At 43.1% G+C, this 22,790-nt stretch overlaps 1 protein-coding gene across 2 annotated transcripts; it reads left to right on the top strand.

The window, feature by feature from the left end:
* Positions 1–1,418: 1,418 nt before the first annotated feature.
* G3BP1 (G3BP stress granule assembly factor 1) lies at positions 1,419–22,489 on the top strand. 2 transcript variants are annotated; one of them, XM_027682419.1, is made up of 12 exons: positions 1,419–1,532; positions 12,895–13,008; positions 14,235–14,316; positions 14,675–14,848; positions 15,646–15,736; positions 16,237–16,330; positions 16,685–16,889; positions 17,643–17,744; positions 18,151–18,262; positions 18,575–18,700; positions 18,807–18,916; positions 20,703–22,489. In XM_027682419.1, exons 2-12 carry the CDS (start codon positions 12,914–12,916, stop codon positions 20,907–20,909), a joined length of 1,398 nt encoding a protein of 465 aa, XP_027538220.1. In that variant the 5' UTR covers positions 1,419–1,532; positions 12,895–12,913; the 3' UTR covers positions 20,910–22,489. The 2 variants fall into 2 exon arrangements, with proteins under 2 accessions (XP_027538220.1, XP_027538219.1); XM_027682418.1 differs by having other exon boundaries at positions 18,786–18,916.
* Positions 22,490–22,790: the final 301 nt, after the last annotated feature.

Raw genomic sequence — 22,790 nt, 5'->3', positions numbered from 1 at the left:
CTCAGGTGCTCTAGCAGGGAACCTGGAGAGGGGACAGAGCAGTACAGTCGGGGCTGGGAAGAGCTGTGTGTGTGATACTTCCTCACCACGTGCTGGGCTTCAGTATCTTCCTCTTCAGAAGCCCAACCTGCAGCAGGAAAAATAGCCAGGGTGTTTCTGGTTGCTACCACACCAACTGGGGGTGAGGGCATCTGTTTTGAGGTGCAAAGGATGCTGCTGCTGTAGTGATGTTTTTATAAAAGAGGAATTACCTGCCCCGCTATTGCTTTGTGGAGAGATGTCCAGGATCCCCTTTGCAGAGTTTATTTCGGATGGGCTTTCGTGCTGGGTCACTGGGCTTATGCTAAACTTTGTAAAAGTCTGCAGTGCTGATTTATGAACTGGCAGATTGCAGCGTGGCTCAGGCTATAAATAGCCGGGGGGTGTGGGGGGAAGGATATTAATGCTGAGCATGGCCCCACGCCAATCCACTGTCTGTATCTTTAGCTGCAAGGCATAGCAGGGAAGGGGTTAGGCAGCGTTCAGGGATGTGGTGGTGGGGAGGAAGTCGTTTTTACAGGGTGAAATCCATCTCTGACTGTTCCGTGTCATAGATAAACGCGAGATGGATGTTACACAAACAAATGGAAAGCTATGGCTGCCTGGCCCAGAACGGCTGCTCCCGCTCCCTCTGGGCTCTCCTGGGGCTCCCTGCACCAGCACCTGCTGGGGAGGAAGGATCTGAGAACTTCCAGGCCTTTCTCCTCCTTAGCAGGACTTGGCCCTTAAGGTGTGTTAGAGAATGCCCCTGCTGAGCGACCGGGGCCGTGTCTGGCAGAGGTGCCTTGGTGTGAGAAGCTCCCTTCACTCACCCCCACTAGGGATTTCCTTCACGTGTGTGGAGCCAGGTGAGCACCAGCGAGCCTGTGACAGCCCAAGGAGATGCAGCCACAGCACATGGCTCCCCCCGCCGCCATGTTGGGCGCCATCCCCCTCCCTCCAGCAGGGGGCGGTGCGGAGCCCCGCGTGGTGGCCGCTGCCCCTTTAAGGCGACTGGCGGGGGTCTGTCAATCAGCGCCCGCCGCGCCCTCCCATTGGTCGCTGCGCCCCGCGGGGCCCGCCCCCGTCCATAACGGGGTTTACCAGCGGCTTCTCAAGGGCGCTGCACTGCGGCTCAACCACACTGCGGCGCCTGGGGGCGCCCGGAGCGTCGTTCTATTGGCTGAAGGGGAAATCAATCAGATCGCCGCCGCCGCCCATTGGCTCGGCTGGCTGTCAGTCACTCCTACCGCCCCGCCCAGCCCCGCCGCGTGGTTGGCTGGCTGCGCTGCCTCTCAGCGCTCCGCCCGCCTCTTTCCCGCCGCGGGCCAACCGACATCCGAGTGAGGGAGGCCGCTGCGCTGCGATTGGCCGGGACGCTCCCGCCGGGGTAGGCTGCGCGCCGGATATATGTAGCCGGCGGCAGAGCACGCCGCTGCGTGAGGCGCTTCTCGTCCGCCGGGCCGGCCTGTGGTGAAGCGGCGCCTCCCGCTCCCGTCCCGCTCCGCCCGCAGGTGAGAGGGGTGGGAGGTCGATGCGGGGGGGTCACCGGCGTGGCCGCGCCTTCCCATGGGGGCCGCGGGCCGCACGCCCCGGGCCGAGGCGCCCCCCGCCCCTGTAGGCCGCGGGCCGGCGCTGCTGGCGCGCCAACACCCCCCCCCGCCCTCCCGCCCGGTCCCCGCCGCGCTTTGTGCCGAGCGCTCTCCCCATCCCGGGCCGCGGCCCCCTCGGGGCTCCAGAGCCCTCCCGGTGCCGCGGGGCTCCCGGCGGGAGCGGTGCGATGGTGCGGGGCTGGGGGGGCCGGAGGGGGGTCGGCTCTCGCAGGCCCGCATTGTGCGCGGCGGGGTGTGCGGGGCCAGCTTTGTTCTCGGATGTGCGGGCGCGGGGGCGCCTCGCCCTCCGCCTTTGGGTTTCCTTTTGGGTTTTCCTTCGCAGAGGTGGGGTCGGGGAGGGGCCCACCCAGGGCCCGGCGAGGGGCCGAGGGGTTCCCGTTCCATGGGGGGATCGATGGGCAGCGCTGGGCGCTCGCACGGCCCGGGCTCTGTTTGTCAGCTCGGGGGGGTCTCCCTTGCTGGAACTTTGTAGGTGAAGGGAGTCATAAGTCGACCCAGGAGAGCGTGTGTTTTAACCTGAATTACCGCATGACCTTGGCTGAATCCGAGATTAAACCAAGATTTAAATGCGAAGTAGTTCTTGTGTGAAGACTCTTCCAGGGTCTTGTAAGGCCCCAGATACACTTGCTGGAGAAAAACCAGAGAAAAGGCTTCAGTATACTTTCCAGTACCTCTTAGTGTTGATTTGGATGATCCGACGTGTTCCTCTTTCTCCACGCGCTTACCTGGTGACCTTTTATATTAAGGCTTGCACGCACATAATAAGTGTTCTTTACAAAGAAAAGGGTTTTTTTTCCCCCACAATCGGGTGAAAGCAGCATTTGCAGCGAGCCGCCATGTTTCCAGTGTGTGCTATTTTTGGCGAGCCCGTGCTCTTACAGCCAGGAGTGACAGCTTTAGGAAATGTGGACACTGCTACCAAGCTTTGGAAGCTGATGCTTCCAGGTGCCATAAATCAAACGTGGGGAGTGCGGGTGTGCTGGATTGTTTTTAGCCAAGAAGACTTTTTAGATTGATGTCATAAAGGGAAGTGCAGAAGTTGACAGACAAAAACCGCATCTCAGACCTTTTCTAAAGTCTTCCCTTTGACTAAATTTTCACTTTTCTTATTCACTCTCTGTAAAGAATAAACCAAATGATTTTGCTAGAGCTCTGTGATCACTTCAGTGATGCTGGTTGGTAGCATGTTCTCAGCCTGTGAATTGAACTCACCTTTTTTGGGGTGTTTCAGTCAGTATATGTAATGTTGTAAAGCTGTGAGTCTAGTTTAAAAAAAAAAAAAAGATTAGTGGATGGCATATATAGCTAAATTGAAGGCTGGTTGTACATATTCACATGCTTAGGATCTTAAATCCTTGTCTTTATGATGGAGATCTCACGACCTTTTTGATAGCATCACGTGTTCCAGGGACTAGTTTGCCTGAAAGGCAGTGTTTAAACCTGCTAGAAAGTGTAAGTGTATAAAGTCTGTTAGAAAAATAATTAAAGCAACTTTGGAACCTTTGCAAATGTATATCTTATTTTTATACATTAAGTACAGTAAATTTATACATTTACATACAGTAAATATTTTTTAAAATCTTAAAAAGTCTTGTATGCATTAGATGGTAAACAGTGGCCTCCAGTCCTTGACTGGTGGTATTTGGGCAACTGCCTTTCTTGGTAGGTTTTGTTCTTTTAAGCATGAACTCCTTAAGTTGGAGACTGGGAAGCATAATTGAAATCAAAGTTGTGGACCTGGTGGACGAGACTTTGTCTATGTGGGTCAAGTGCACACATCAGGATCTTCTGTAGGGATCCTTTGCATTTGCAGTCTAAGAAACAACAAAACATACAAGAATACTTGTGTATATTGTGATTACAGGCCTGCTGCTCTGCTGCTCATTTTGCTGCTGGTGCAGTGGCACTGGTGGAGTTCAACACAACTGATGAAGTTTGAAAGTCTTATTTATAAACAGAATCTTTGTGCACCCCATGAAATGACAAACTCTTTAGTTCAGAACATTAGTGCTTTATTTTTCACCTTGCAGTTGTAAGGCAGATATACTGAGCAACACTTTTTATGAAGTAAAATAAAGTGAAGGTGATGTTTCTGTAAGTACATCTTGATATTTCTGTTCATAACAACAGTAGCTGATGAGAGAGCACTCATAAGATGAGCATAAAGGGCCTGTGTGAGTTAGAAAACATTTGAGTTGATTATTCTAATTTTTAATATTAGCACCTGGGCTTTCCTTGTTGTCTGACTGAGGAAGGTGATGAATAAAGAATCAAAGAGGAAATCAAAGTAGAGCAGGACTTTAGCAGGGTGGTGCTCGTTGCTGTGCTGGCCGTAGTCTGCTTAGAACAAACCAAAAGTAAAAGTGATAATTTGGTCCAGGAGACTGGATGCTTTTTTACAGGTGCTCATATAAAATCTGCAGAGTTGAAGTAATTATTAACTTCTCGGTGTAACTGCTGATAGACTTGGTAATCTGAAACTATCTCATTGAGTAATTAGAGAAAAACCTTAAAAATTCTGATCTTTAGGTACTGTAAAAGAATCCCTAAAACTTTGCAGGCAGTGAATGTTATACTGGCCTGAGGTCCTAGTTTTGCTGTATGAAGTCTGGGCCTCTTCCAGGAAGACATGGCTGTTGGAGTGCTGCTTTCAGAGCAGGAGCCTGGGAGCTGTCAGTCATGTACGAATCATCTGTGATGAACCTGACTCCTTGCTGAGGCAAACGTGCAGTGCTGCCTTCTAAAATGCTGGTGGCTGTCTTCCATTTTCCTGTGCTCTGCCTTGTACTGTTTTTTCTTGTTTCAGGACTGCTATAGGGACTGACTTTGTTTTGTTTTTAATGTAACAGTGCCATGATGGGTCAGTCCTGAGTGCTAGGATACAGTTGATCTATGAAGTTAAACTCCTCTGTGACTTAAGTGGGTAGAGGTGAAGGAGTTGACTCTCTTTACAGTTATTTGTTGGTTGGCATGCAGAAAATATTTTGTTAAATCTTAATCCTGGTGGTTTTAATCCAAGTGGGAGTGAGCTTGAATTTCACTGTAATGTCTGCGTAGCTCGGTGTTCTGATCTGCCTCTTCCGACTGCTGATGAGTAACTTTCGCTTTTTTACTTTAAGAAGCTGCAGTGGAGCCAAATGGAAAATTTGCAGACCTAAGAGAAGACGAGTGGACCTGCTGCCAACTTCATCGAGATGTTGGAGCAGCTCTTGGATGTCAAAACAAAACCTGTTCTAATGGCAAAATCACAGGGTCTAAGTAGCTGCTTTATCGTGAAGCAGGCTGGAGAGCAGTATAGGGAAGAAAGCCGACTGTTATTTTTCATTTAAAAAGAGTAAACAAACCATTCAGACTAGCACTATCCTCCCACCCTTTAGGATGAGATTTGCATGTTTAAAATGTAATTTTGCAGAGAAACATTGTTTCTAATTGTAGGGTAAATGAGGTTGGAATAGGTCCAGTTAGAAAGGCAAGTCCTTCACCCAGGTTTGAGAGAGCATATTTAGGAGAATCTGATTTTAGGATTATTAAAAATGTGGGATATCTCTGTAAATTCTCAAGGCTTTGAGTTTTCAGAGAACTCAGATTTTTAGGAGGAGTTCATTTTGGATGTCTGTCAAATCACAAGGGCCATGTGTTTTTTTGTAATACTAAATGCAACAGAGCTCTCTTTTCGTGAGGAGATAAAGTATTGCTACTTAGGCTCAGGGCAGATCTCTTCAGCTTAATGTTACAGCAGGTAACTGCTGGATAGAAGTGAGGATTGTGTAGGAATTTGGAAGCCAGGTGAAATAGCTTTAAAAAGGAAGAAAGAAAAAACAAACCCACACCAAATTAGGCTCAGCACTCAGAGAAGGCAAAGTGTTTTGAGGGAAGAATAAAAAAAAACCCACCAGTTTGGTGAGAAATTCTTATCATATCACTTTTAATAGGAAGTTTTCAAGATTCTTTTAGGTTGGATTCTTTATTTTTCCTCCCCTTGTAAACAGGGCCTATTTTGCTGTTTGTCTTTGGACCTTTTTGCTCTTAACTACAGAAATAGTGTCTGATATCATTTTCCTTACCCAGATGAATGTCCATTCCTTACTGTACATGTATAGATGCTGATCTCAACTACCCTAAATTACACTTTAGGTAGTCTTAGTATTTTTTTCCTCTGCTTTTGAACTTAATGCTCTAGAAGATGCATTTCTCCAAAATGGTCTCTGTTCTTTTAGATTCCGAGTAATAGCATTAGAAATCTTCAGTTTGTCTCTCTCTTGCTTGGTAGAGCTGAAAAATCCAAGGAGCACTGAATTTTTGTCTAAAAAAGGGCGGACTCCATCGTATCCATCAACTTGTGCATCACACTTAGGTTTGTTAGCAAAAACACAGGCAGACTTCTACAGTGACAGCTCTTCAGCAGTTGCTGGTTTGTTTATTTGTATTCTCGCAGTGTTTGAAGGGCTGTGCATTGCTGCTGAGTAAGGCTTCCCATCTGCCACCGGCAAGCAGAGGGGTTTTTCAGTACTAGAATGGGCAGTGCTGAATGCAGTTCTGAATTATTTTTTAATCTTGTGATGTTTTTCTTGTGCTTAAATTTGGTTTGATTGCTTGGATGCTTTCATTAGAAAATAGTTAAGCTTCTAACTTAGTTTTTCTTGTCCACATGTTGGTGTAATATGTAGCTTCTCTAGAGTGTCCCTCATCAATGTGTCTCAAAGAGCTTCGGAAGGGGCTTTGCCTTTCTGCTGCATCTGGATAATTAAGCACAGAGAAAGCTGTTTGCCTGATGATTCTGGTTGCTGTGTGATTATTTTTTCAGGATCCAGCTCCCTGTAACAGCTCAAGTATCTTATGAATGTAGGCACTGCCTGCCTGTGTAGGTTGTGTGGGTCATACAGTGGTCATGAGTCACTCGTGAATGGAGAAAGGGCTGTGCTAAGTTTGATGGTCCAGTTCCATGTTCTATTAGGTGTTGGTTTTGAAGATTATTAAAGGCTTCCCTGTCTGCATGATATGTCTGGCACTTCACACTGCTCTGAAGTGCCTGCTTCTGGAAGTTCCTAGTGAATATATTTATGTTGTGGACTATCTTAATGTTTCCAGGAGATACTAGTTAGAGTTGGATGCTGGTAACCTCACAACTTGCTCCAGTTTGATCTTCAAATATTTCATTATTCATTGGATAAGTTACCCCATCACTGAGCTTTCAGACTGTGGCTTTCAAGCATCTTGCCTCCTGTGAAATAGTGCTGCCTTTAAGATAGTTTCTTCCAGGCAGAAAACACTTTCCCTCTGGATCAGTCAAAATGGAAAAAAGACAAACTGTTTACAGGTAGGCAGCTGTAATGGTTTCTGTACAAAATACAGGCTGTGTTGCTGTGCCACTGTTCCCTGTGACATTATCCCTCCAGAGGGAGGCAAGTAATGAGACCTATTTTTTTTAAAGCACATTAGTGTTTTGGGACTTCAGCTGCCCACTTATTTGAGGTGCATTTTCAGCTCTCCATAATCTAGGCTTGGGTCAACAACTGGATTGTTTCAGGTTTCTCTTGTTCCCCTTGGATAGTTAAGGCTGTATTAAAATAAGGGTATCTTGGTGTATCTAGGATCTTGTAGTGCTTTTAAATACACATTTCCTTGGGAAGGTTAACATCACTTTTCCTACTTGAGAGCAAGGTGGTGTGATGATATAAATCCCCAATTGAGATGGGCCCTGGAATTTGCCTAAGGGTGCAGGTTTAGTTTGTTGGTGTTTCATTGTTTGTGCTGTAATGTTTTACATCGTGGTTCACACAGGTACCAGCTTCTCTTTTGTTGCTTAGTCAGCAGAAAGAGCAGATGCTAGCCATGTAAAATGTATGGAGAGTTGGAATTAGCTGGAATTCATTTCCTTTTTTCCTTGTTGAACTTCCAATGTACATCATGCTTCTTACAGGCATAATAGGCGTTTTCTTCATGACTTTATTTGTACTGGCAATTTTTTTTTTGTCCAAAACAGCAGTAGTAACTGCTTCTAGTGCTGGTTATTCTGTCTAGATAAATGGTTTGTGGCTTTGAACTTGTTCACCTGTTGCTAAGCAACTTGGAGAAATCCCAAATGACACTTAATTAGGCAATCCTGTTAACTATTGACCAGACCTTTAATTTCAAGCAAAACTGCTGTTTGCCTGACTTGTAGTGTGTTGTGTTTGGATACAGACATCTCTTTTCTGTGTGAACTTCTCTGAGTGTTTTTTCATTTTCAGAAAACATTTTTAAGTTAAGGAACTCACTGATACCAGAATGAGGGTATAAAGTGATGTGAAAAGTTTGACATTCTGGTTTAGAGGGGAAAAATACCTTCATCTCTGTAATACATCAGTCATACTGTCAGAATTGCTTTTGAATAGTCGGTAGTAAAGTTCTAGAAATGAACAATCTGAATTATATTTGATAGAAAATTGATGAAGTTGTTAGAAATAGTGTAACAGCTCAAAGAGAGTATCTTAGTTGGTTAAACCTGTAATTAAAAGAGTGAGGGGGCAACATGATTGTTTTGGTAACTTGTAAACTCCAATTTATAGAGATGAGAAGGAATGGAGTATCAAATGTCACCTTATAGCACTGAACAGCCAAAGGCCACAGTGAACTGCTGTGTAATATTGCAGTCAGAACTATGATGCTTTGTAGTAACTTTGGCTTTTTTGAGACTGTTTTTTGAATTGAAATGCAAGTCAAAACTACAGAATTAAATGTGGCAGAGAACAAAGACATAAGGATAATGTTAAAAACACACCAGAGCCCGTTGAGATTATGATTCAGTTTTAACTTGTCGTTTTGTTATTTCTGATGTTTTTCTTGACAGAAGATGTTTAAAATTGCTACACACTTTGGGACGTGAAATTTGGGATTTTCTAACTTCCGTGTTTTATTTCAGTGGCTTTTGGTCCTTTGGTTTGTTGTATCAGGCCAAGGGGGTTTTGCCCGAGTCTCGGGACAAGTTGTCCTGAGAGCTTGAACATCGTGTGATGTGCATAAGACAGGCTTCTGTTGTGTAGGAAGTGTAGTAGAAACAGATTCAGACTAAACTCCTTGTCTGATTTAAAATCTAAAAAAAACCAAAACGACTAAAAAAATGGATTTAGGACAGCAATGATTAGTTTGCTTTCACTGTGTTGCAGTTTGGTAAGAAAATACTGACCAATGCTAGCTGTTGGATGTTGAGTTTTCTGAATGCTAATATACTAATAGGTTTTGTGGATCTAAATTTGAATTTGGTAATATGGAATTTACATAAATGGCTCTAATTTACATAACAGTATTTTAGAAATTCAGTGCCTGACATTGATTTTCTGCCAAGTGGGAGCATTGTAACAGATGGTGGAATTTTCCACCAGCCAGGTGATAACCACTGTAAAGGAGGTATTTGTCTTCCTGTAAGTCCTTGGCTTAAGGAAGAGGTTGGGTTATCTGCAGAATTGTCCTAGAGTATTTTTTACAATTTAACTTATCCAATTTGTTGTCATATGAAGTAATATGAATGCTGCATGATTATGGATGAATCTTAAATAATCTGATTTTCAGCTTTTCCTGTCAATTTTCACCCTTTCATCATTATGTCAATTGACAGGAAAATGTGTGGATAAGCTTCTGTCAGGAGTAACGTAGTGACAGTTCAAACATTTGGTGCTATTATGTGCTGTGCAATAGAAATGCAGTATAAAGTATTTGCAATTTTTCTTGGACTGGGGAGTAGTGCAGTAGTAAATTGCTCTTGAATGGTAGGGAGCAAATATTCTCTCAGGAGATGCTTGGCTTCTGTCATTCAGGTTGTGCTGGCTGGAGAACAAGAACAGATGGCAACTGGCAGCGTAGCAGCAGGTGCAGCAGCAGTAAAAACAGATTGTTGTCCTCTGATTAGGTCATGTCAAGGTTTTTACCATTTCTTTTCAGATTTGCTTGGTGGTGACTGGGCACTCTGCTATTCCTCTTTGCATGTTAGGAGTTAGTTCTCGTGGACTTTTCACCCTTAGCAGTAGGGAAGTTCGTTTATGTATTTTTTTAAAACATGTATGACACACATGATCAACACAAGCCACTTCACTTTCAGTGTTTCTCCAGACCAGCATGGAGGGTGATGTGCCTGTGGGTTAATACAGGGGAGGACTCTCACTGAAGAACAGGAATCTGGAAGAGCTGTTGGTAAATGAGCTGTTGAGATTTGAGTGCTACAGTTTGCCTTTATGTGAGGATGTCAAGCTTTGTATGTTCATATTCTAGAAGCAAATGAAAAGAGCGTGATTTCTTATCAGAATTGAGTAGAAAACCTGCCTGTTGACACCTATAGAAATAAGCTTGAATTCCAGGGAAATGAGTCTTTACAAAGAAATTAAGTGTACCTCCAATCATTTTCCAAATGGTGATCTTGAGGATATATGGTAGGACTGGCTTTCCATCTGCAAACTCACAGCACAGAAGCAAGTTTTTTAACTGTTGTGGAGCAAATAGATCTTGCACTGTCAGTTAAGTTGACTGGATCTAAACTGTGCAAATCTTCTCTGTCTGCCATTTCCACTCCCACTGCTTTAGGGTTGGCCTGCTTCTAGTACTGGTAGAGCTTCACAAGTGCTTGAGAGGAAACAAAGTGGTATCCACCGTTAGCCTTACTTCAGCTTTGCTGTTTTTTTCTTATTTTCTGATAATATTTTAGGGGGATCTAATTTAACATGCACTAGAAGGCAAATGAGTTCATATCTTGGAGGTGTTTGTCACTTCAGACTGTGCTGGGTGTTGGAAATCTGTAATACATTATGCTTAGAGTTCAAAATCTGCTTCGTAACCACAGATAGTGGAACCTTCCTGAAATGAAAGCGGTTTGCAGAATCTGAGCATTTCCTGCGGGCCAGACCCAACCATGGACTATCGCTTTCTTTCTTCGTGGTTAGCTCTTGAAAATATCTTCAAACAGCTGAAAGCTTCTGAATGTTTAGAAAAGCCTTTTTCAGTTCTAGGTCATATTTGGTCTTGTTCTTTCTGGACATTATCATGTAAATAATATCTCCTTGTATGGTGGTGAGACACACATGTCCTACTGGAAGAGAGGGCATTCGTGTATGCATCCTCTGGAGCCCATCAGATCTTTTTCCCTGTGTTTAAACCTAACAAAGTGCATTTTAAAAATAGGATGGGAAGACTTCTTTTTTTATTTTGAAACTGACAAAGAGAAAAAAGTACCTGTGTGTGGTTGCATTAAAAGCAGAGCAAAACACATCAATTTATGTGAAATTATAGCTCTCCTTCTTGTCATTATTAGCTTTCTTGTTACATCTTCTGGTTTGAAGCCTTACTGCATACCTCCCAGTGCAGGAATTTGTGTATCTCCAGCAAAGCTGGATGCAGTGTGTGCTGACCATTGCTGGGAGCTGGGGTGTAATCACATCTTTGGATATATTGTCTGCATGTTCTGACAGTGTGGTTAAACACCACCTTGTGTGTTTTGATTATGGTGTGTTGGGTGTTTAATCATTGTTCGATATGTGTGGAATTTGCCAGGTTCATTTGGACTTAGCTTTGTCCAAAATAACCAGCTTCCATGTCATCTTTTTACATCTGCTCATCTCTTTGGGTCTTAAGGCTTCTGTTTTGCATTCCTGATCCATCTGGCAGTGTGGTTGTGACTTCTTTGCAGCCCTCTATACGTTGTGTGTTTGAAATTTGTCACTGCAGTAACGCCCACCAGGCAGGTCACCTCTGTCTTTTGGAGCTCTGGTCTGTTGTCAGTTCATGGTATCTGAAGGACTTCTTTGAAATCCATTAAATATAATGAAAGTGTCAAACATCTAAGATCCTTGGATGAGCTGGTACAAGGCTTAGTACAAGTATATGGGAGAGACATCTTTTTCTTTCCCTTTTGCTTTGTTCAAAGGATAGTTCTGGTCAGCTCGGTTTTCCTGGGATACAGGATGCTGTTGGGTGTTGTGACAAGAGAAAGCTTGTCCTAATGTAACTGCCTTGGCATGAACTTTGCAGACTCCATCTGGATTAGGCCCTGCTAGTTTGGCTTTCTTTCCCCCCCCATTCCAGATTCCATGCCCAATCTGGTCCTGGTTTCCCCCATTCTTTGATGCTACCACTTCTTGGAGCTGTTTATAGTTATGCAGTATTAAATAAAAGCAGGTAATTAAATGATGGCTCCTGAATTGCTTTTTAGAGGGCTCTGCTGAGTAGTGTGTTGGGTTTGAGTTGCACAACACACCTGTAGTATTTACCTGTGGAATGTGCATACCATGTGTTTGGAAAGGAGTGTGTAGCAGAAGAGATTGGGGGTCAGTAGTGGGGAGACAGTTCTTTCAGCAACAAAACTGTCTAAGCCCCCATTCTGCTACTGATTGGTACAACTTAGTGTGAAGCAGAAAATCTACCTTTGTTTCTGTATTATGAATATGCCCTGGTATTGGTATAAATATCTGTATTGGTATTTATCCCCATGAGTTTGAACCTATTTTGTATGAGTATTTGATAATAAGGACATGTGGGAATATGCTTTGGTTTGGGCTGACCTGTCCTGAAGATACACGTATTGTGTAAGCTGCCTGTGAAGACTTTAGTTTTGTAACATGGAAATTAGGTAGAAGGTACCTAGATGGATTTGTCCCTGGGTATGGGTGGTGCTGTTCACCTGAGTAGTGCTCTGAATTTAACTAAGAAGTGACTTGCTCCATTTGATGGAAGCAGGGGAAGAGCAGCATGTATTTGTTTGTGGCATAGTAATTTTAATATAATCCGATATTCCTCTACAGTGCCTGACACTCACAGCAAGCAGTGCTGCGCTGCTGGTAAAAATAGATTGGACTTACCATGACCTTTTAAAAATGCTCCTAATACAGTAGCACAGGCTTTGCCTTAGAACATCTGACTTTTAATTCTGATTGTGAAGTCAAGTGAGGTAAGTAGAATTGGGATCGACTGTAAATGTCTTAGCCACTTAGCAAATCCTCTTGAAGAACCATACTTGCTTGCCACCTGCTTTTTACTGAGGATATGTGGGATGATTACTGGCATGTTATGAGGTGATGTCCCTCACCCAGGCAGCCTCTCTCACCACTGGTTTGGCACCCAGGAATCCTCTCCCCAGCACCAAAACACTGATGACTCTGAAAGCACATTGGTTAAACTGCTTACTGGGGTAGAACAGTTTTGGTGTGTGTGCTTCCCGCTGTGATTATGTGACTTACGTGATCGGGATGTGAACAGCGATTTGAAAGGCTCATGGTTTATGGAGCTTTTGTTTTTTCCACAGTTTTCAGTTGACCAAAGAAATGGTGATGGAGAAGCCAAGTCCCCTGCTGGTCGGGCGGGAATTCGTGAGGCAGTACTATACCCTGCTGAACCAAGCACCTGACTATTTGCACAGGTAAAGCTCTGCTTCACTATGATCTCTTTTTCTGTGTGGATTTCTCAGTTTGTGTGTTAAAAGTGGTGAATGAGCTTATCACCGTGTCTTGGCTTGCTGAAAATCTGATTTATTTGAGCCAGATTCTGGGTGTAGTTTACTTTCGGTTTTGATCAGCTGGATTAAAACATGAATAATAAAGATTACAGGAATTCTTTAAATATCTGAGTTCTGGCTGTTATTGAAATGCTGCTAGACATGTATTCTAAGCAGAAAAGAAGAAAATGTAAATCAAAAATGTGTTGCTTGCTTCTTCTGGTTGTAATCAATATAAATTGAAGTTGGGTAAACATTATTTAGTTAAGCATTTCTCTAGTTTTGCCTTGATACAATGCTCCCAGACTAGGAGGAAACAAGGAAAATGTTGTATGCTTGTGTAGTGGTATCTCTCAGGAGTTGTACCAACAGCTCTTTCTTAAAGGAAAGTCAGGGAAATGAGGAATGTACAGCAAACTACAATCTGTTATCTAAACAAATCGATCCCCTTTGATATGACAGGTATCCTACATTCTGGAACTAACCTCGTTTATGAAGATGTGCTTTGTTTTGCTGTGCTTTGAATAGCCAGACAAACAATTTCTAAAACCTTCTTCCCTCCAATCTCAGGAACACTTATTCAGAGTGTTTCTCCGCTTAGGTGGACAGCTGACCTTGTCCATTTGGGTCAGAGGAAAGTTCACAGTGTGCCGTGGAATTCAGTTCTAGTCTTTTATCTGCTGGCAGAGTGCAGCCCTGTGATGCTTATGGCATTTTAGCTCATAATCCCTCAGTTACAGAAAGGAGGATTGACCTGCAGTGCTTTACTGTACATGAGCAAAACAGTACCACTGCTCCTTGCTCAAACCTGAAATAGAACTTGAGGGGAAGCCTTTCAGCACTCTGAGTGTTGAGGGTTTTATGTTACTTTGGGGACCTCGTACAGAAAGGGGATGATGGGAATGGATCGTTAGCTCCTGTGAGACTTTGGTTTTGGCTGTTAGTACATGGGTCTCTCAGCTTACATGGGAGAACTTTGCATTTTCCCCCCACCCCCAAATTGCTAGCAGGATTATGGGATTGTATGGCTCTATTCCAGTGATTCAGACAGAAAACTTGCTTGAGAGTGTATTATTCATAGTGTACTGTAATGTAGAGGCTTAAGGTTCTTACATAGCAAAGCTTAGCATTTAAATATTTCTTTACAACAGGTTTTATGGAAAGAACTCTTCCTATGTCCATGGTGGCTTGGATTCCAATGGAAAACCAGCTGATGCAGTCTATGGGCAATCTGTAAGTACTTAAAAAAAAAAAGGCTGTTCTTTCCTTCTGTTTTGTCACCTTTGTGGTTGACAAGAGAAATATATCCAGCTGTGATTCATCCCCCCTCTGTCCAAGTGCTTTCTGGAAAAAAAATTTAAAAAAATGAACTGTTTTAACTGTAAGCAGCAAAAGTTAGGCAAGATTTATTGGAAAGCTCATAATGTAAAATTGCTTGCAAAGCAAACTTAAAAAGGATGCTGCCAAGCTTTCTCTCCCGACTTAGGGAATATATTCTAAACTAGTGTTTTATGGTTTTGCTTTCTTTGAAAACCGTTAACGAGCAGAAATGGCTTCTGCAGTGTAACCCATCTATGCCATCCTTTCCCAGGACATCCACAAGAAGGTGCTGTCATTAAACTTCAAGGATTGCCACACGAAGATTCGTCACGTGGATGCTCACGCCACCCTCAACGATGGTGTCGTGGTGCAGGTGATGGGGGAGCTCTCCAACAACATGCAGCCCGTGCGCAGGTTCATGCAAACCTTTGTGCTCGCACCTGAGGTACGTATTCCTGAGGGCCTGGGGTGTTACAGTGCTTCTGGAACCCTGTCAGGATCCATGAACTCTGTCTGGTTCAGTGTTGGAATCTGCAGGGTTAGGCTGGGGAGGTAGCTTGCCACTAAAGTCAGCAGTAGCATTCTGAAAATTCCTTTGGGAATTATGCTACTTCTGGATGATTGTACATTAACCTTGGATATCAAAATTAGAGTTGTAAACATCTTGACTTTTGACTCCTAGTGTGCAATGCATATTTTTTCTTGAGCATATTAAAGTTATGTTATCTTTGCTTTGCTCTCCTAGCAACTGGTCCTCTTACTGAAAAGAACTAGTAGAAAAAGGGGAATGTCTCCTGTCATTTGAAAGCATGGGTTCCAGATTTCCTTGTTGTATAAAGTGCTGACTTAGCATTTGAAGTGGCTTTTTAAATAGTCAACATTTTTTAACAAAGTAGTTCACAGAATTGAAAATGATAATGAAAAAGGAGTGTTGCAAGATTATATTCCAATATGACTTGGACATAAGAATTGATACTTTTGACAGTAGGAAGTTGTCATTCATGCTTTTTCAGTGTTGTGAGCTATTGGAATTAAAGCACTAATACAATTTTTTCCACTGTTTCATGCAAACTTGTTAGTGTCATGTATCTATCTTTCTTGTTTTCCTGCCTCACATATATTTTGTCAAAAGAGGCAAATTTGGATTAATCTTAGGTGGGAAGGATGATTTGTTTCTTATTTTCACATTATTTCAGTTCTTGCATTACTGAATGGATGTAATTGAATCAATTTTGCTTCTAGGGTTCTGTTGCAAACAAGTTCTATGTCCACAATGATATCTTCCGCTACCAGGATGAGGTTTTTGGGGACTCTGACACTGAGCCTCCAGAGGGTAAGTAGCAGAAATTTTTAGATGGTACTCTTGGTTAGTTTGTTTCTGGATCTATATCAACATTCTATACCCTGACCAAAGGAAAATATCTTGCTGGAGAAGACAGATCAGTGTTAACTTTTATGTGCATGTAGGTGTTTTTTTTTCCTTCCCTGTAGTTTCTTTACACTCCAGCAGGGAGTTGTGACATGCAGATGATTATTTTTCTGGCATATTCTGTTTCTATTAAAAGAATTGTAAGACTTACTTTGGCAGTTGCAGTCAGATTTGTGGGCTATAAATCTGGTTCTCTGAAGTATTTGGAACGTGTTGTTTAAACTTGGTCAAAACTGAGTAACCAAAGTGATAGTGGAAATATAAGGAAATGTCTGTTCTTGGTAGTGTTTCCCATGGGCTCTTTGGCAGAGACTTCACCTGCATGTTGTGGTAGGTGCCTTGTCTCTGAACCTCATAGTGAAGATGTGTGTGATGTATCTTTTTACTTTTCTAACCTTATTTAGAATCAGAGGAGGAAGGGGAGGAACCTGAGGAAAGACAGCAGACACCTGAGGCTGTTCCTGATGATACTGGTGCTTACTACGAGCAGGCTGTCAGGTAACAGTATATTTATAGGTGAAGTCAGATGTTGTGTAAGACAGGCTGCTTGTAGAACAGGTCAAATGAATTTATTGCTATTCATGGTTTTCCTTTTAGAGTCAAAGATTTCTGTTTATTGGTCAGCTGAAACCAATATGCTGTTAGGCTGAACATGGAGACTGGGTTTTTTTCGCTCTTTACAGTGTAACAATGCAAATTTGCATCCCTCTGCAATGTGGCTGTATTTAGATTAGCCTTGTTCTTCCTCTCATCTGCCTGACTTCTCTATTGGACAAGTAGGATTCCTTAGCACCAGCAATAGAATAAACACAATGCCACCTCTTTCTTGCTTTTTGTGCTGCTGTATGATAGCAATGACATTGAGGAACACCTGGAAGAGACGACTGCAGAGGCAGAGCCTGAGCCAGAGGCAGAACCTGAACAGGAACCTGAACCAGAGGCGCAGGAAGAAAAGTCTGAGCCAGTATTGGAGGAGTCAGCTCCAGAAGAGACTGTGGAAAAGAGTCCTTCTCCAGCTCCTGCTGATCCAGCTCCTGCAGTGCAAGAGGACTCAAGGGTAATGACAATGGATGAGTCATTTCCATGATGTGGTCGCTTCATCAGTATGTTTGGCTCCCCTGTCTTTTTTCAGAGCATCCTCTCTCTGTCAAGAGAAATATCTGGAATTAAGTGTTTGAATGCTCTAACTCCCCCCCCCCCCAATTACTCTGCTTGTGACCAATTGCCTCCTTCCTATTTGTTTGTATATGATAACAGGTTGAAATTCTAGTTAGTAATAGTTGGTTAAAATACCAGGAGCTAAGGTCAGGCTTTGTGTATTTGGTAGGTATGGGAACTGTGTGGCAGCAGGGAGAGGCTCAGATTCTTTGTTTGTAAACAGAGCTGCTGAAATTCTGAACAGATTGCAACCAACATGCTGAGTCAGGAAAATGGGTGAAATGTGACTTTATTTCCACCTGGGGATATTTGTCACTCCTCAGTGTTAAGGGAGGCAGAAGTGGACAGATTGTGATTTGTGAAACCAATACTTTGGTTAACCTTGATGTGCTGCTTGGTCGTGGGCCACTGCTGTGTCCTATTTCAACTTTATGTAGAATTTAGAAGTAGGGTGGAAGTGTGACTCCATTGTCATTATACAAAGTCTTTTGAATTTAAATGATTTGAAGGAAGTTGCAGGGAAACTAGTGGCTGGATCCTGAATTTCAAGGATAGGTTAAAATTTGTTACTGTTATCCTGTGTCTGTTAGCTGTACTATCAGGACTGTATTTCAAAAAGAGATGTAGTTGTATTATTATCTTCTTCTTTAAGACATTTTCCTGGGCATCAGTAACCAGCAAGAACCTTCCTCCCAGTGGGGCTGTTCCAGTATCGGGAATACCACCTCATGTTGTGAAAGTACCGGTCTCGCAGGTAAGAATCCAGCACCTGGAGAAGTTTGTGCTGAACTGGCTGACAGTAAACTGAGGTGGGGAAAAATATAGTGAAATCTACTTGCTTATGGGTCTGACTTCTCAGACTCCAAAAACTTTAAAATTCTGTAGTTCCTGATAGACTTGATAAAGATGTTTATTCTCTGGCTTTTGGGTTGAGAAGTAGTTGTTTCTCCTGGAGGAAAACTAGGGAATGTTCATGTGAGTGCTGCTTGCTTTTAGCATATAAACCAGCGTGAACTAACATGTATTTTTATCAAAGGTGTAAAGAACTATTATTTTTTCCTGTATTCTGTCAACAACTTGACAGTGAGTTCTTAACAGCTGAACCCTACTGGTATGTCTGTCTGACACTCAACTATTCACTGCTTTTTGAATTGATACAGCCCCGCCCTGAGGCAAAGCCCGAGTCTCAGACCCCACCTCAGAGACCTCAGAGGGATCAGCGAGTGAGGGAGCAGCGAACCAGCATCCCACCACAGAGGGGTCCTAGGCCAAGTAAGAGAAGCTACAAAGAATAAGATATTTTCTACTGTTTAAAGGGTTTTGGGGAAGCAGTGTGATGATTAAAGCTTTTAATTTTTGTTACTAGGCAAATGACTGCTATTCAAGTGTTTGGCCTCGTTGAGGTGATAGAAAGCAAACAGTTACAAACTTGCTAGTGTAGAATGCTTATCTTTTTATATATATGAATGGATAAGTAGTGTGAATTCTGATTCTTGTATATGGTGCTAGTGCTGACCATGGTGTGCTTTTCTCTTTGTTCCGGGGAGTACCTTTTCTTACATAAGTTTTGCTTTTCTGTTCAAGTTCGTGAGGGTGAACAAGGGGATGTGGAAACCAGACGGATTGTGAGATACCCAGACAGTCATCAGCTTTTTGTTGGGAACCTTCCCCATGATGTGGACAAATCTGAACTTAAAGACTTTTTCCAAAGTAAGCTGGTTGCTTTGCTGCCCTGAGGGGTTGGGGGTTGCAGCCACAGGCGTGGTCAACAGAACATTCTAATGTATGACCCAAGAACTTGGCTTTTCTCTTGCAGGCTATGGCAATGTTGTTGAACTCCGCATCAACAGTGGTGGAAAGCTCCCCAATTTTGGGTTTGTGGTGTTTGATGATCCTGAACCAGTTCAGAAGATCCTTAGTAACAGGGTAAATAAACTTCTAGTCAGTGCTTTTTGGTGTGTTGACAACAGACTGTGTTTTTCAGATTAACAGGGAAAGATTGTACTTGGTCCCATTGGCCTTTCTTGAGCATTTTAAGTAGGTGTGATGTCTGTCTCTCCTGTTACCAAGGTTTGTGCAGCATTTGTACAGATGGAGTCTTTTGTCATTGAAGTAGCTTGTAACAACTTAGGTGAACATGAATTTATTCATTACAGAGCCTTTTTCTAACGGGAAGTTGCTGAACACAGGAAGCAGCTAAATAGCTTTCAGGAAGGTAGAGAAGAGAGTCTGATTCTATGGACAAGTAGAATCTTGTTTGTTGAAGAGGTTGAAAGGAAGAAGCTGTACTGGTGTGTAGGCTGAAAAGAATTGTGCTAACAAAGGCAGGAGGTACCTGCTCAGCCTGTCAGCAGTGATTGCTAATGCAGAGTGTGCACCCATGACTGCATGGTAGGCAGTGAGTCTGTACAGACTTAAGGAAGCATCTCTATGAGCATCCTGATCTTGATTTACCCCTGCAAGAGTCCTAGGGCTGCTGGGCTTCAGGTACACTGACTCATCAGCACTGCCATAACCGCTGCTGGCATCCCACAGTGAAAGGTGTCTGCCCACATGAAACATCCCAAGCTCAGATCAAATCTCAAGGCTTAAAAATCTGCACCCAAGTTGCCTTTCACCTTAAGCACAGAAATTTACTGGCTATGCTTCTGTGCAGTGATGAAGCAGAGAAGAAAGGATGTCCTTGGTGAAGATCTGGGCTGTAAGCAAGCACATGGCATTTTAACACACCTCCTACCCTGCTTGGAACAGCACTGAATTCTCTTTGTAGTATCCACTGTGGGAATCGCCTTGCAGATAGGCTCAGTGCTTTGAGCAAACATGTCTGGAAACTGTAGGACTTTTTTTCAGGCTAAGGCTTTGGTAGACAGCTAGCCAGTAAAGCTAAACTTGATGTCTGCTGCCTGAGGTGAAATGTGGGTGTTTACACTGAAACACGGTGTGCTGGTCTTTGCCCTCCTCAAGCCATCAGCTGTGCTGCACAATGTGTTCCATCCTTCAGTCTGTTCTTCTACAGTCAGTTCAGCAGATGTGAATGGCTTGTCTTTCCATTGGATGAGAAAGCATTGTGCCTGTACCAAGGATGGGTCACATTTTTCACGTTGTTGTGTGGAATAATTTGAAACAAGCAAGTCCTTAGTCCTGTAGTTGGTGGATTCTTGCAGGCTTCAACTTTTTGTCTGGTTGCAAATGGGATTTGTGGGATGTTGCAGTCCTGCTCCTCTTCTGGTTTTGCTTCACTGAGGTTTCTGATCAAGCAGCCACTTGTCAGTGCAGTTCTAAAAAAATGAGCTTGACCAAAGTGAAGGACTTGACTGGCCTGTGCAGCAAGGTGGCAGAGAGGATCTGACATTCTTCATGCCACAGGAAAAATCATCTGGGACTCTGCATGGTGGTAGACTGAGTTGCCACATAGTAATGAAAGGAGGTTGCTGTTAATAGTGCAAGTCCTTTTCTAAAACGTGTCAGAATGCTCAGTGTTAAGCCTGAGATTGCTTTTCCAGTGTCACTCCTTTGCATCTTTATACCTTCTCCAGTAAAGCCGCAAGACTGGATGCATAGTTTGACTATTGCCATTGTTTAGTAAGCAATCCTAAAACACTTCAGTCTTTCCTGGAGAGGAGGATATGAGACAAGGTTGCAGGAATCTGCTTGACCTTGAAGAGCTACTGGTGAGTCATTACTGAAAGTCCCTTCTCTGCTTTCATTGCAGCCCATCATGTTCAGGGGAGAGGTGCGCCTGAACGTGGAGGAGAAGAAGACACGAGCTGCCAGGGAGGGTGACCGCAGAGATAACAGACCTCGTGGACCCGGAGGCACTCGTGGGGGGCTGGGAGGTGGGATTCGAGGGCCTCCACGTGGAGGAATGTCCCAGAAGCCAGGATTTGGAGCTGGAAGGGGGATCGGGCAACGCCAGTGAAGGCATCGCGGATGTTGACACGGAGGCGCAAACCCTTTTTCCTGCAGATTTGTGAATTTCAGCCTTGGGTATCTTGGAATGTGGCCCTAGCCTGTTATAGACTGCTACGTTTGATACTATTTTGGCCCCTTTTTGTTTGTGTTATGGTTCTGTGATTTATTTTTTTTCTAGTCCTTGTCCCAGATTCCAGCTTTGTGGAACAACGTTTTAGGAAAAGTGGATTTTAAAAAGAGAAGAACTGAGTTTTCTTGTTCACCTCAAACTTACGGACTGAATTTTTTTGGTACCAGTGGTTTTTCCTAAAGGAATGTCTCTACTTTTTTTTCTTTTTTTTTCTCTCCCCTTTCTACTGAATTTGGGTGCATTTCAGTCAGTGGAATCATATTTCACGTGCATGCGTTCAAGAGCCTGTAGGAAAACATAGTACTTGGCAAGTATTTCAAGGGCAGAAAAACAAAACTATTGATGTTTCTTTGAGGGTCATATGAACATCCTCTGGTGTGAAGATATTGCCACTTGAAAAATTGACTTTCACCTTTCTCTTTGTGGCGCTGTAAGAGTGGAATAATGGGTATCTGTAGAATCTCTTTTTCTTTTGATACATGATCACAGAAAGGAATTCGAACTACTGTTTTACCACTTTGAAATTTTGGATTGTGGGATAGCTTTTAAATGTCTAGAACTTGACTCTTCAAACACTTTTCCTGAACTTGTGAAATTTTTTATTGAAATAGGGAGTTTTTTTCATGTTTAGTTTGTATTTGTATAAAAAAAAAGCAAAATTGTTGTGCCTTCTATTTATCTCTCATTCCAGTTTTGGCAAATTGTTTTAAAAAATAAAAATAAAAAAGGTCTAGATTTGCTTTATCAAGTCAAGAGTATGTTGGAGTTTTTCCAAGGGGAAGAAGTTCTTCCTTCAGTCACTAGGTTTACTAGGTAGAGGTGGTTATAGTAAAGTTTTTAATACCTTCTGTGCATCAGCTTAGCTGCATTTAAATAATTGAAAACAAGCCTTTTTTGGATGCAGAATTTAATAACTTGAACTTGAGGCTGGGCAGGTCCTGTCACAAATATGGCAAAAATACAACGGAAGAAGAAATACCTCACATCCTTTACAGTTCCACCTGTTGTATGCAGTAGAGTTATTTTTGCAGTACTTCATTCCTTGCTTCTGCCAGACCTGAAGTGGATAAGATGGCATTTTTGTCAGAAGTACAGAAGGCGCCTCTCTGTCCTGGTGTCAAGATGTCGAATGGTCTCCACTGCCTCTGAAAGAAGATGAAACTGAAAGTAAAATACAGAACTGGGTAATTGCAATCCAAGAGATCCTGTGAGATTGTGCTGCACAAAGCACTGTTCATGCAGTGCGTGGTGTTAAACATCCGGATGAAAACAGCAGTTTTGTGTCTACACCAGACCTTCGGATCTCTTGGTAGTACAGAAGAGCTGCTTTACTTACCTCTGTCAGGTTTCACTGTGTCCATGTTTCCTTGGTTTATTACTATGACTGTGCACATGCAGTGTGTCATCTCTTGACCTGTGCTTGCTGTAAAGCTGGAGCAGAGCTGCCCTTGCTATTACCTGTTTCTGAACAGTCATTTTTTGCCTTTTACTTGCCAAACTCAGTGGTTGAACTTGGTTGTACTATATGTTGGTAGAGTGTTGGTTTCTGTTTTATCTTTCTTTTCAGAGGTGGTACACTGTTTGTCCCTTCCCTCCTTACAAATGTGTCTTAGATTAGCCTGCTTACCATCTGTACCTGAGGATTTAAATACCTTAGTGAACAGGGGGAGAGTGCAGTGTGAGTGTGGTGTGCTCTCACAGCCAGGATTCTAGAAATTCTGCAGTTCAATCACAGTAATTTACTCTCTCTTTCTAAAA

The sequence above is a fragment of the Neopelma chrysocephalum genome, unplaced genomic scaffold, assembly GCF_003984885.1.
Source record: "Neopelma chrysocephalum unplaced genomic scaffold, ASM398488v2 Primary Assembly neopelma1_63, whole genome shotgun sequence".
In the NCBI taxonomy this organism is placed as follows: Eukaryota; Metazoa; Chordata; class Aves; order Passeriformes; family Pipridae; genus Neopelma; species Neopelma chrysocephalum.
This window is presented reverse-complemented; position numbering and strand designations above follow the sequence as displayed.

Excerpts from the sequence above, each read along its gene's own strand:
- G3BP1 (XM_027682418.1), top strand. The coding sequence starts at position 12,914 with ATGGTGATGGAGAAGCCAAGTCCCCTGCTGGTCGGGCGGGAATTCGTG. Across the intron at positions 16,890-17,642 it reads CAGTGCAAGAGGACTCAAGG|ACATTTTCCTGGGCATCAGT; the intron begins GTAATGACAATG and ends TTCTTCTTTAAG. Across the intron at positions 18,701-18,785 it reads ACTTAAAGACTTTTTCCAAA|AACTTGGCTTTTCTCTTGCA; the intron begins GTAAGCTGGTTG and ends GTATGACCCAAG.